The sequence below is a fragment of the Desmodus rotundus genome, chromosome 11 (assembly GCF_022682495.2).
Source record: "Desmodus rotundus isolate HL8 chromosome 11, HLdesRot8A.1, whole genome shotgun sequence".
Lineage (NCBI taxonomy): Eukaryota > Metazoa > Chordata > Mammalia > Chiroptera > Phyllostomidae > Desmodus > Desmodus rotundus.
The window spans coordinates 1,787,799-1,800,722 of NC_071397.1; the positions used below are offsets into that span (position 1 = coordinate 1,787,799).

Consider the following 12,924-nt stretch of genomic DNA (forward strand, 5'->3'; position numbering starts at 1 on the left):
AGTCTGGACGTCCCGAGCCGCCGCCCCCAAACCTCGTGGGGAGAGCAGGTCGGAGGGTCTAGAGGCCAGGAGGAGGGCAGAGCAAGCCCCCCCGGGTGGTAGGGTAATCCCGGGCACTTCGGGACTTAGTTGCATTCACAGGACTGGAGGACAGAAGCGGCAGAGGATCCTCGGCAACTTTTTCCCCCTGAATCCCGGCTGAGGTTACGAAGAAGTTGTATGCGGCGACAGGGAGCCGTCCCCTAGAGCCGCTAGGGGACGCGGAGTGGGGGAGGTGGCCCTTTTGCAACGCCACCCCTCCATCCCCTCCCGAGATCCCGGCGACTCCAAGGCCCCGCCCTCCGGAGCCGAGGCGCGGGGTGGGGGCCGAGGGCTGGGACCAAAGGCAGAGGCTGGCTGCGCGACAGTGTTGGGCCGGGGGCGGGGACCGCGGGCCCCACGTGGCGAGGGACTCCGGGACGCCGCTCCTGGCTGGGGGCGGGTGCGTCCCGAGGGCCGGGGAACCCGGGTGTCCACGTCGCGTCCCACCCGCGCCGCGAGTGGCGGGGTGACGTCTCCGCCCGCGGGGGGAGTGGAGTGGAGGGGCAGGCGGAAGTGACGTAGAGCCCCAGCTCCCGGGTCTCGGCGGCGGCGGCGGCGGCGGCGGCGGCCGGAGCTACTGTTTGAGCAGCGGCTGCGGACCGAGCGAACTCGGCCCGGGAGTCGGCGCCCCGGAAGCGGCGCTGCGGCAGCGGTAGCAGAGCGACTGCGGGAGCCTGGTGAGGGGCCTCGCCGGCGCTAGGGAGCAGAGGGGAAGGCTCCGGAGGGGCGGGGTCTGCGGGCGGGGGGCGTCCCCTAACCCTGTCCCTTCCCTTCCCCTTTCCCCCTTCCCCCTCTTCCCAGCCCACCTCTCCTCCTCCTCCTCCGCGGAGGAGCCCCGGAGGGGGTCGGTGCTAGCTCACCATGACGACGCCGGCGAATGCCCAGAATGCCAGCAAAACGTGGGAACTGAGCCTGTATGAGCTCCACCGGACCCCGCAGGTGACAGCATTCTCCCTTCACAGCTTGCTCCCTCCTCACAAGCCACTCAGTCCACACACCTCTTCTCACAGCCTCTTCTCCGTTTTTGGCCCCTTTCTGCCGCCGATCCTACCCGATTTCACAGACCCCCTTGGCCCTACCTTTGAACCACCCTAACCTTTTCAGACCACTTTCACGTTAATGTAACCCTCAGATCAGCCAGAGAAGTAGAGCAAATGTTACTGCCTTCGCTTGAACGGTAGTAAACAGACAGAAACCACCTTCTCCTGTTCTTGAGCGCAGTGTCATAGATCACTGCCTGTGAGCCTCGCCTCGGGAGTTTATTGAGAATGGAGCTTCCAGCCTGCCTCCACCCTCCCCCTCGACAACGGTCTCATAACAGTCCTGGGATGGGGTCCCGTAATCCGATAGAGGTACAATAGTGCCGGGACCACACTTTAAGAAATTCTGTTGAATAAGTCTTCACCAAACCACCACCAGTCTGTGCCACCCCCACCCCAGGTGTGTCTCTGAACCTCAGGTCCTCTTGGGGCAAAGCTCCAGCTCTTGATTAAGGGACATTAATTCTTTCTTTTTTCTATTCTCTCCAAATCAGTAGCTCCCCCACCCCCGAATTCCCATCTTTCTCAAGTAGCCAACATGGGGTACCCAGATTCTTCCATCTCGGTGTATTTCTGAAAGCTTCCATTTCATGGACAACTTCTTTCTTCTTTTCTTTATTGATTTTAGAGAGAGAGGAAAGAGAAACATCCATTTATTGTTCCACTTATTTATGCATTAATTGGTTGATTCTTGTGTGCGCCCTGTCCAGGAATCTAACCCACAACCTTGGCATACCCGGATGCACTCTAACCAACTTAGCTATTAGCTACCTGGCCAGGGTGGACCACTTGTTTCTAAAACTCTTTTCCCCCAACCCACCCCCACCCACCTTTCCACTCTGATGCTTCCAGGAAGCCATCATGGATGGCACAGAGATTGCAGTCTCCCCTCGGTCGCTGCACTCAGAGCTCATGTGTCCCATCTGCCTGGACATGCTGAAGAACACAATGACCACCAAGGAGTGCCTCCACCGGTTCTGCTCCGACTGCATCGTCACGGCCCTGCGGAGCGGGTAATAGGAGGGACACATTTGAAATGAGGTAAAGGGTTCGGAGTTGAGGCCTCAATGCCTTGGCTACTGACTGCTCAGGGCCTTCTCCCTCCCACCCAGGAACAAGGAGTGCCCTACCTGCCGCAAGAAGCTGGTATCCAAGCGATCTTTACGCCCAGACCCTAACTTTGATGCCCTGATCTCGAAAATCTATCCCAGCCGGGAGGAATACGAGGCCCACCAGGACCGCGTGCTCATCCGTCTCAGCCGCCTGCACAACCAGCAGGCCCTGAGCTCCAGCATCGAGGAGGGGCTGCGCATGCAGGCCATGCACAGGTTCGGGGCCAGCAGAGAAGCGGTGGCAGGGCTGGTGGGACAGACCCATGGGTCACATTCCTGGTACTGACTTGGCTGCCCGCCATCTCCTAAGCCTTAGCACCCTAAAAGTTGACTAGGGCCTGAGTGTCAGGCCTGGAAGTGAAGGATGTAAATTGTGCCTTCTTAGCACCTGGCACTACTATTTGTAAGAAGACAGTAGCTGACCTTCTAACTCTCTAAGTTAGAACAGTAGAGTGACTTGGAGTATAAGCTGCAGATTCACACTGCTGGGAATTAATCATCCCCTAGGCCAGCACGGCTATCTTTGATGTGTATCCTGAGGGTCTTCTTAGAAATGGAAATTCTGCTTTTGTAGGTTTGGAGTTGGGCCTGAAATTCTGCATTTCCATAAGCATGGGCTACTGGTTCTTGGACCACACCTTGAAAGGCTAGGGACTGTGGCCTCAAGCAAATTATTTAACCACTCTAAGCCTCAGTTTCCTCAGCCATAAGATAAAGATGGTGTAATACCCTGCCTCATAAGACTTACAGGAGGTGACTAATGTGAAACACGTAGCAATGTGCTTGGCACGTACATAGTTAGTATTTAATAAATATTAGGTGTCATCCTTAAAATTTCCCTGATCTCTTAAATCTGAAGTTTAAAGTCTAAACCCCTTATCCTTGATGCTTTCTAACCTCAACCACTTGCTTCTACAGGGCCCAGCGTGTGAGACGGCCAATGCCTGGGTCAGACCAGACCACCACCATGAGTGGAGGGGAAGGAGAACCGGGGGAGGGAGAGGGGGATGGAGAGGATGTGAGCTCTGACTCTGCACCTGACTCTGCCCCAGGCCCTGCTCCCAAGCGACCCCGTGGAGGGGGCGCAGGGGGGAGCAGTGTAGGGACAGGGGGAGGAGGCACTGGTGGGGTGGGTGGGGGTGCTGGTTCTGAAGACTCTGGTGACCGGGGAGGGACCCTGGGAGGCGGTACCCTGGGCCCCCCAAGCCCTCCTGGGGCTCCCAGTCCCCCGGAGCCAGGTGGAGAAATTGAGCTCGTGTTCCGGCCCCACCCACTGCTCGTGGAGAAGGGAGAATACTGCCAGACTAGGTGAGAGCCCTCTTTCCCCAGACCACTGAGAAATCAAAGGCCACATAGCCTTTCATCATGAGTTGGCTTTCCCTAACCCAAGAAAGGAACCCTAGTCCGGAAGCCCTTTGGGAAAGTCCCCTACTTCCCTTCTGCATCTGACGCTTCCCATACCCTAAATGTGCCCTTTCCTACCCCAGGTATGTGAAGACAACTGGGAATGCCACAGTGGATCATCTCTCCAAGTACTTGGCCCTGCGCATAGCCCTGGAGCGGAGGCAGCAGCAAGAGGCCGGGGAGTCCGGAGGGCCTGGAGGGGGCGCCTCTGATGCTGGGGGACCTGATGGGGGTAGTGGGGAGGGCGGGGGTGCTGGAGGAGGTGACAGCCCTGAAGAGCCTGCCTTGCCCAGTCTGGAGGGTGTCAGTGAAAAGCAGTACACCATCTACATCGCCCCTGGGGGTGGAGCTTTCACGGTGAGAGCCTTTGAGGGCAGTGGGGGGCAGGGTGCCACGCACAACCATGACCCTGACTTCTGACCCACTCTGTTCCTCTGCACCTCCTCTCTGTCCTTTCTCTTCCATCACGCCATGTGCCCTTGCTTTGCCCCACCTCTTTTTCTCCCTTTTTCTTGCCTCCTCCCTTGGCCACCTGTCATTCATTTCCTTTATTGTCTTCTCCAACTTTATTTCTCTTCACCTGCTTCTTCCTCCCACCCTCTCTGTAGACACTAAATGGCTCTCTGACCCTGGAGCTGGTGAATGAGAAATTCTGGAAGGTGTCCCGGCCATTGGAACTCTGCTATGCTCCCACCAAGGATCCAAAGTGACCCCACAAGGGGACAGTCCAAGGATGGGGACCATGGGGTATCCCTGTGTCCTGTCTACTACCCCAGCTTTTGTCCCCCAGTGCTCCCCAGCCTGGCCAGCCAGCAAGAGGACACAAATGAGGACATGTGGCTTTTCTACAAAGTATATCAGATTCTTCTATATTGTACAGAGTGGGGCATGCACCCCATCCACTGCCTTTTCTATTGCCCCCAACCTCCCATCTACAGGAGACGTTGGGTAAGCTGAATAACCCTCCTTTCACATCCTCTGCCAACAACAAATTTGCTTTTGTTCCTCTTTGAAACCTGAAGTTTTGTGTGTCTCTTTATCTGGGGTGTACTAGAAGGGAGGGAGGAAGATTGGGGTGGGAGGTATACAAATAGTGTAGAATCAGTTTTGGAAATGGGGAGGAAATGTCAAAGGTTATTCAAAGTGAGTAATTCACATATTTCTGAATCTCCAAAGCAGCAAATAAGTACAAAAGTAGGGAGAAACACTCAGGGAAGCTAGAAAAGACAGGACGAAGAGCCCAGGGGTGTGTGAAGTCAGGTTCCAAACCTGCCTGCTAAATCCTGAGTCGCCCGTGCTGAAACCAGGGTTTTAATACCAAAAAGGGTGAAGGAAGGTGGTTAAAGGGGAGTAAGGCAGGGGAACAGGGCCGTGATGTTTGCAAGGGGAATAAATCTCCGTGCAAGAAGCTAATTTCTGCAGCTGGGAAGAAAAGAGGGAGGGCAGTAGGGAGGGGGGCAAGAACCTCACTGCTGGACAGGCGCGCGGCCCGTGCGGAGCGGAGTGGGCGGGGTGTGTAGTTCCAGGGAGAAGGAGCTGGTTTCTCCGCAGCGCAAGCTGTCCTTCAGTGCCTGTTCAGGCAGCGCTGGGAGTAGAGCGGTCGGGAATCAAGTGAAGCCGTCGCTCCTCCCGCCCTGATTTTGGTGGGCAGGGTCGACGACTCCGGCGCAGGGCTGCGCAAAGCGAGTCAGAAAGAGGAATCACCCGCCTGCCCCGGAGGAACTGATGCTCCCTCTCCCTGCTTCAGCCTTTCTGTCCCTCACTTCCTTTTACGTTGCCCTTCGCTCCCCCACATTCATCTGCCCCAAACTCCTGTGGCTCGGTTCTCTGCCCTGCTGGCAAAGGAGTCAGCCTCGCTGTGAGCCCCAGGGCACCCAACTCTACACTTAGGATTTCTCATGTGTTCCCCTCATTCCTAGTTACCCTCGGTACCACGGAGTGCAGCGGGAATGCTCCAGCCTGGGCGAGGACTGCAGGTCTAATGACCTGGTGGTCACCCCAGACCTCTTGCCCTGCAGAAATAGACAACACCCACTCTTACCCTCTTAGGAGCCCCAATTTACACCCGCCTCCCAGGAACCCTAATCCTGACCCCCATTCTCCCCACCCCCAAGTATCCAGGGACTGTTGAGCTCCCTGGGATGTGGGGGCAGGAGGAAGGTCGGTGTTGCTCCCGGAACTTCAAAGAGAACCATGCAGAGGAGTCAGGAGTGGAAGCCCAAGAGTACTGAATGCACTGAGCTTTGCTTTTGGGTCCAGGAGCGTCTCCCCCTCACACTCCTCCTTCCCCCCAGCCCTAGACAACCCGCAGCCTCTTCTGTCTCTATTCCTTGTCCTCTTGCCTCACTCTGGAATGGCCCACGGCCCCTGGCGCCTGTCTTTCCTCCCACACGGCCCTTCTGTCCCCGCTCCGTCCCCAGCCACCCTCACCGCCGAACCTCTCACGTTGCTCTCCTTCCCCCTCTCTGGTAGCAGTGCTGTCTCACCCTCCTGTGCCCCCGCGACAGAGAACTTTGCAGACAGGACTGTCCCTTTAGGTGACGCTGCGGGGAGATACACAGAAGTGGTCACCGAAGTAAGTCTCCTCTACCTACCCACGAAGAAAAAATAACTCCCACCTGACCAGGAGTTGTCCTCCCCCAGTGCCTGACAGGCTCTCCTCTGAGTCACTGGGATAGCCGGACAGGCTGGGCAAGGCCTTCTCTATCCAATAGGCGCGGCACTCCCAGGAAAGAGAGGCCTCTTTGAAATGCAAATCTGATCGTTTCAGGCCCCCTACTAACTTCAACTCACTCCAAGGGTTCCCACCGATCTCAGGTTAAAGACCCGAGTCTTTCACCTGTCCTCTAAGGCCCTGCAGGTGTGGCCCAGCCAGCCTCTCCCGCCTCACCCCCCACAACACTCCCCCCTCACCCCAGGGCTCCACCTCCCGTCAGCGAGTGCTTTCCACCGCAGGGAGCCTTTGTGGCGCCAGACCCCTCCGCCTGAAAGGCCCTCCTTGCATTTCTCTCCTTCAGATCTCGCCTCCTCGACCCCTCCCTCAGGGGAGGGACCCTAATCTTCCTTTCAGGGTCAAATTGGCCCTTTCTGAGCGCCCCCGCCAAGGTTCACGCAGGCGGCTCAGCACAGTTCCCGTGCACAAGGCGCAGTGGCGGGCGCACAGTTGCTGGTGACTATTCAACATCCGTCTCCCCAGAGAAGGTCAGCTGTCTGAGGGCAGGGACCACCGCTGCACCGCTCCCCTTGCCATTCCCTGCACCCAGAGCTGAACGCGCCGTAAGTAGTGAGCTAGAATATTGGTCAAATGGAGGCGTGTGTGCCAGGACCTGGGGAACGGGGCTGGACGTTTCAGGGTTTGGAAGGCAGCATGGAATAAGGTGGCAACAGCACAGGATTGAGAACCAGAGCATCTGGGTTCAATAACTAGGTTAAAAGTATTAGTGGTGTGGCTTTATGCAGGCTGTGAAACCACTCCGAACCCTAACTTTCGTATCTACAAAATGGGAGAAACTTCAGAATCAAACTAGACAGAAGAATTAGAAAATCCAAACACACCGTCACCTAGAAATACTGGATAAAATATGAAAAAAAATTAAACATTTGACTCAGTTCTTAAAAGGGAAGTAAAATCCTGTGTCTTAGAAACAAAGAGGAGCCCTGGCTGGTGTGGCTCAGTGGATTGAGTGTCAGCCTGCGAACAGAAATGTCACTGGTTCAATTCCCAGCCAGGACACATGCCTGGGTTACAGGCCAGGTCCCCATTTGGGGGCGAGCGAGAGGCAACCAACCAATGTATCTCTCACACATTGATGTTTCTCTCCCTCTCTCCCCCTCTCTCTAAAAAGTAAATGAAAAGAGAGAACAAAGCCAGAGGATGAGCTGATTGGATCTAAAGTCATGAGAAGGGGCCTGGGTGGTAACTGGTTCTGTTAACTCAGGGCCTGGGTTTTAGCCACCTGGGGACAGGTGGTGAAGGTCTTGATCCTGAAACTGGGGGGAAATTTGATGAAAAACTGATGAAGAAGAAATAGACCCTGACCAGGTCTATAAATTCTAATAAATTGAACTAGAAGCTAAAAACGCACACGCATCCAGTACCTAGATAGTTTTATAGATGTATTCTGCCGACTCTTAAAGGAATTGTTTGTTTATTTATATGAACTGTCCCCGAAAATGGAAAAAGAGGGCCAATCACGCTTATAAGACTAATAATCCTAAATAAACATCAGCAAACCAAATCCAGTGGAGTTAGTGTGCGTGTGTGTGTGCTGTGTGCGTGTATGTGTGCTGTGTGCGTGTGTGTGTGTGCTGTGCGGGTGACGAAGAAGGGAATTCCAGGAGTGCAAGGACGGTCTACTTTAAAAGTCCATCAATGATATCTATGACATTGACATCTTAAAGGGGAAGGAACGTATCGTTGTCCCAGTAAGTACAGCGAATGCCTTGGACAAAGTATTCAATATACCACAAGTTATTGATTTTTTAAAAATCTGGCTAACTAGGAATACAAAATGACTTCTAATGTCAATACAAGGATACTAGTTTCTACTGTTTCTATTCACCATTGGGGGCGTCTGAGCTGGCACGTGTAGAAGAAGAAGTAAAGTCCTCACTACGCATAGATGTTGGCTACTTACAAGGAAAATACACGAGAACCTACCAGCAGAACTCATATACCCCTTTCCGGAGGCCAGAGGCACATACAAACCAAACATCAGTATGCCTGCGGCTCAGACATAAACAAGTAGATTTTGTTTTCAGAAAATACCACTTGTAATAGCAACAAAAACTATAAGATACTTAGGAATAAATAAAACAAAATATGCACACGATCTTCATGGAGAAAATTATAACTTTATTGGAGAACATTTTTTGGGGGAAAACATAACAGAAGGGAGAGGTATGCCATATTCATGAAAGGAAAATTCAATGTAAATCTGGTAATTTTTCTCAAACCTACACATTCAGTACAATTCTAATCAAAACTCCAAGATATTGTATGGAACGTGACAAGCTGTTCTTAAAATTCCTATGGAAAAGTAAATGGCCAAGAAAAGGGAAAATAAGTCTGAAGTGGGAGAATAAGCACCAGAGTACTTGCCTTATCATATGTCACAACTTTCCCCTTGAGCTAGAGTGACTAAGGCAGCATAGTCTTGGCACCTGGCACATAAGTGGACCACTGGTAAGGAATAGAACTCCTTGCAGTCAGACCCCTGAAGATAGGAGAACTTGGTATGTCACAAACATCAGTGGGAAAGGATGGACTACTTGTTCAATGTCTTGGATTGTTGACTATCCAAATGGAAAAGAGTAGCTTAAAGGTGTGAAAAACGAAACATAAAACCGTTCAAAGGAAACATATTGACGACATAATATGTAAGGAAGGATTTCTTAAACAAGATACAAGAAGCACAAACAATAAAAGAAAAGATTGATGCATGACTATATATTTTTTAAGTTTTTAAACGTCTATAAGACAAGAGACACCATAACAACATAAAAAGATGAGCCACAGACTTGGAAAACGTTTACCACTTACATGACCAACACAGAACTAGTATCCAGGATTTACAAAGAACTGCAGACCAGCAAGAAAAGAACAAGGGAGGGGAAAATGAGCAAAAGCTGTGACATCCAAGATGACAAAGAGGACTAGGAATAGAAAATAACTTCCAATGTCAATACAAGGATGTGAGTTTTTACTGTTTCTATTCTCCAAATTACCAATAACCATTGAAAGGATTCTTAACTTCACGGGGATGGAGAAATGCAAGTCAAAACCGTGAGACACTACTTTACACAACTGAATCAGCATAATGAAAATCACTCTGCTAACACTCATAGGAACTCGTCCATTTTGTGTTGAAGTGTGAACAGCTATGACAAACCAGAGAGTGTAGCAATACTTAAGGATGGAAATGCACACACTCTAATACCCAGGAACCTTGTTATTAGATGTGTTCCTCAGAGGAACATCTCTACACATGCACAAGGAGGCAAGGGTATGAGTGGGCATTGCAGTATCATTTGACTGGCAAGAAAAACGTGGATACAAAGCTAATCCGCCCTTAAGATAAAGGAATGGATAAAGTATGGTTTCTTCTTACAATGGACTGCTACACAGCAGTTAAAAATAAATGAATTATAGCCATATTTATCCATTCAATGAGCCCTGGCTGGTGTGGCTCAGTGGATTGAGCACTGGCCTGTAAACCAAAGGGTCACTGGTTCAATTCCCAGTCAGGGCACATGCTTGGGTTGCAGGCCAGGTTCCCGGTTAGGGGCGTGTGAGAGGCAGCCTGATTTATGTTTCTCTCGCACCTTGAAGTTTCTCTCCCTCTCTTTCTCCCTCCCTTCCCCTCTCTCTAAAAATAAATAAAAATAAAATCTTTAAAAAAGAAGAGGTGACGCAAAAGCGAGGAGTTGCTCGATAAGGTTGCTGTGATGATTGAATGAGCCGGGAAACACACAAACGCTCAGTGCGGGCTCCTCGTTCATCTCGTTGGAAGGCTGCGATGACGGGGGCTTTGTAGGCGCAGAGATCCGACATCCCTGCCTATCGTCTCCTCTCTGTGAAATCTCACTCTCCTATCAATGCCTGTTAATCTTAGGTGAGTCACTGAACTGCTACATGCCTCGATTTCCTCATCTATAAAATGCATATATTTAAAGTGCCTTATCTCATAGCATTGCTGTGAGAGTTAAAAAACCCAAAGTGCTTAGAGCAGGGCCACCTAGCTTAGAGTGACTACTCTCGAAGATTTTTATTGCTGCTAGGCTGTCACTTCCAGCTGCATATAAATTCTTCTTAAATCTCAACTTCTAAAATCTCCTAAGAACCTCATGTGGCAATGAAAGTGCCCAGTACCCAAGAAGACCCAGACTCTGCCTTCAAGGAGTTGAATCAAGGGTGGAAAACTCACGTTCCTGTAAGGGCCAGGAAGGTAATGTGCAAAGTAGCAGTGGAAGGCGGTGACAGACAGGGCACCCTCCCCATCTGGCGGAGCAGCAGCTCCTGGTCTGGCGTTGCCACTCGGGAATTCAGAGTTAGCACCGCCACATTTAAAGAAAAAAATTTCCACAGAAACTCTAAGTCCCATTTTTCCGTAAAATCTCTCCATTTTTGTGTTGCAATTAATTCAAAAGAATAATAAAAGCACATTGCAAACCAATTAAATATTTGAGTGGGTTGCCAGGTTTCAAGCCCTAAGATGGAGGCTGGAGCAGAGACAGCTGCAAGAGCTGATCTTGACTAGGCAACGTAATGAGAGCCGTAACGATGGTGAGTAACAGCAGTGGGAGTGTGGCGGATCGAAGACGACAGCAAGTTCTTTGTCACTCCTGCCACCGAGATGTACAGTCTACCTCCTCTTCCCCTGTTCCAGGCTGGCCCTAACCTGTTTTGAACAGCATCTGGCCGGAGTGACTGGGTAGCTTCTGAGGTTGGGTCTCACGAGATCTGCAGCTTCCACTTTCGCCACGTGGAACATGCCTCCTTGAAACCCAACCACCATGCTGTGAGGAAGCACAAGCCAGCACAGGGAGAGACCCGCACAAAGCAGAACAGAGGCTGGCAGCCAATATCAACTACTTGTCAAGTGAGTGAAGCCAGTTTGGACCATCCAACCAGCCCAGAGCCCCAGGCAACAGGAAATGCAGACCCGCCCAGTCAACCCTCCGAACTGTGAGAAACAGTGTAAACTCCTTTTTCAGATACCAAGTGCCAGGGTGCCTTGTTGAGTAGCAACACATAATCAAACTAAGCAGCATCGGAATAAAAAGAGGCTTTATTCTACCTAGAAGAGTCAGGTTTTGAGATTTGAGGTAATCCTTGGAAAAGACATATACTGGCTTTGTGTGTGCGTGTGTGTGTGGAGGGAGTGGATGGTGAGTCGTTAACTTTCCTGATGGAGGGAAGGCGTGTACATAGCATGCATAATGAAAAGTATAATGCAATCAAGGATCCCCAAGTAAATCAGTGTTGCCATTTGGGGCATAAAGCACCAAGATGGAGGGATGGGAGATAATAATTTGTAACATTTCTTGAGTACTTACTGTGCGCCAGGCACTGTGATAGATGCTTCACAAATTCATATACATCCCTAATCCTCACAACATTGCTGTATCATTTTGGACATGAGGAAGCTGTGGTCCACAAAGTTTAGGCTACTTGCCAAAGATCACACAGCCAGCAAATGGCAGAGCTGAGATTTGAAGCCACTCTGTAAAGCCTGTGCTCTTTCCTCTCTGTCGTAGAGACACTGCAGCTTCTTCTACTGAGTCAGATCCCGGGGGCTGTGAGACAGGCGGACAGGTGAGGATTGCACCTGAAGGGGAGAGGCAGCCGCTAAGGAACAAGTCGGGGAGTGAGATGTTCCGATTTTCACTTCGGAAACATCCCTCTGGCAGCTTGACAAAACTAGAACCAGAAGCAAGTAAGGAGACGTCTGTGAAGGTCTAGGTGGGGACACCTGAGCAGTGCTACTCTCCCCCTCGTGGGGACTTGCACGGCCAAGCGGCTGACACTGTGAGTTAGGTTTGGGCCAGAACCAGGATAAAGGTCCTCTTTGAGGCACAGCAAGCACGGAAGGCCATGTCGCCCCCTGGCAGGGAAAACTGGGTCCAAGCCCTGAGTCCAACAGTCCAGAGATGAGACTTGGGTTGGGGTCACATGGCCAAGTTAGGAACTGGAAAGAGGTGAGATGGGGGGAGTAGGCCAAGAAGCAATGGAGGTCCTGAGCAACGGCTGGAAACTCTAGGGCAGGGGTGTCACACTCATTTTCCCCGGGGGCCACATCAGCCCTGCAGTTGCCTTCTGAGGCCTGGAAAGCGGCCTCAGAAAGATCAGCCACAGGGGCAGGCAAGAGGGATGAGAGGGCGAGAAAAAGCGCGTTCACAAAAATCAACAAAGAGCCTCAAAGGGTAGTCAGTAGGGTCAAATTTTCTTCTCTTTCAGAGAAGAAAAACAAAATGAAGATGAAAATGCCCATTCGATTTGGCAATGAGAAGGTCCAGCTGGGGGTGCCTGGTGCAGTGGGCGGGACTGCGGACGAGGAGGTGCATTGCTTACCCACTGTGTATGACACACTGCCCCCAACCTTAGTGACTTGCAGCAGCAGCAAGCATACAGTAACTTCCACAAGCTCCGAGGGGTAGGTATTTGCGCAGGGCACAGCTGGGACCTCTCGTCTCCGCTCGCTCGGCAGTGTCTGGGGGCTGAGTTGGAAATGACTCAATGGCTGGGAGCTGGAATCACCCAAAAGCTTCTTCACCCGTGTGTCTGC

General features: G+C 51.7%; 1 protein-coding gene across 3 annotated transcripts; it reads left to right on the plus strand.

Annotated features, from left to right (window-relative positions):
• The first annotated feature begins 367 nt into the window (after positions 1 to 367).
• On the plus strand, positions 368 to 4,652 carry RING1 (ring finger protein 1). 3 transcript variants are annotated; one of them, XM_024558029.4, is made up of 7 exons: positions 374 to 758; positions 883 to 1,020; positions 1,974 to 2,134; positions 2,234 to 2,449; positions 3,152 to 3,541; positions 3,721 to 3,994; positions 4,246 to 4,652. In XM_024558029.4, exons 2-7 carry the CDS (start codon positions 943 to 945, stop codon positions 4,345 to 4,347), a joined length of 1,221 nt encoding a protein of 406 aa, XP_024413797.1. In that variant the 5' UTR covers positions 374 to 758; positions 883 to 942; the 3' UTR covers positions 4,348 to 4,652. The 3 variants fall into 3 exon arrangements, with proteins under 3 accessions (XP_053769727.1, XP_024413797.1, XP_053769728.1); XM_053913753.1 differs by lacking the exon at positions 374 to 758 and adding an exon at positions 1,303 to 1,521 and having other exon boundaries at positions 890 to 1,020; XM_053913752.2 differs by lacking the exon at positions 883 to 1,020 and having other exon boundaries at positions 368 to 758.
• The last annotated feature ends 8,272 nt before the right edge of the window (positions 4,653 to 12,924 follow it).

Excerpts from the sequence above, each read along its gene's own strand:
- RING1 (XM_024558029.4), top strand. The coding sequence starts at position 943 with ATGACGACGCCGGCGAATGCCCAGAATGCCAGCAAAACGTGGGAACTG. Across the intron at positions 2,450-3,151 it reads CGCATGCAGGCCATGCACAG|GGCCCAGCGTGTGAGACGGC; the intron begins GTTCGGGGCCAG and ends TTGCTTCTACAG. Across the intron at positions 3,995-4,245 it reads CTGGGGGTGGAGCTTTCACG|ACACTAAATGGCTCTCTGAC; the intron begins GTGAGAGCCTTT and ends CCCTCTCTGTAG.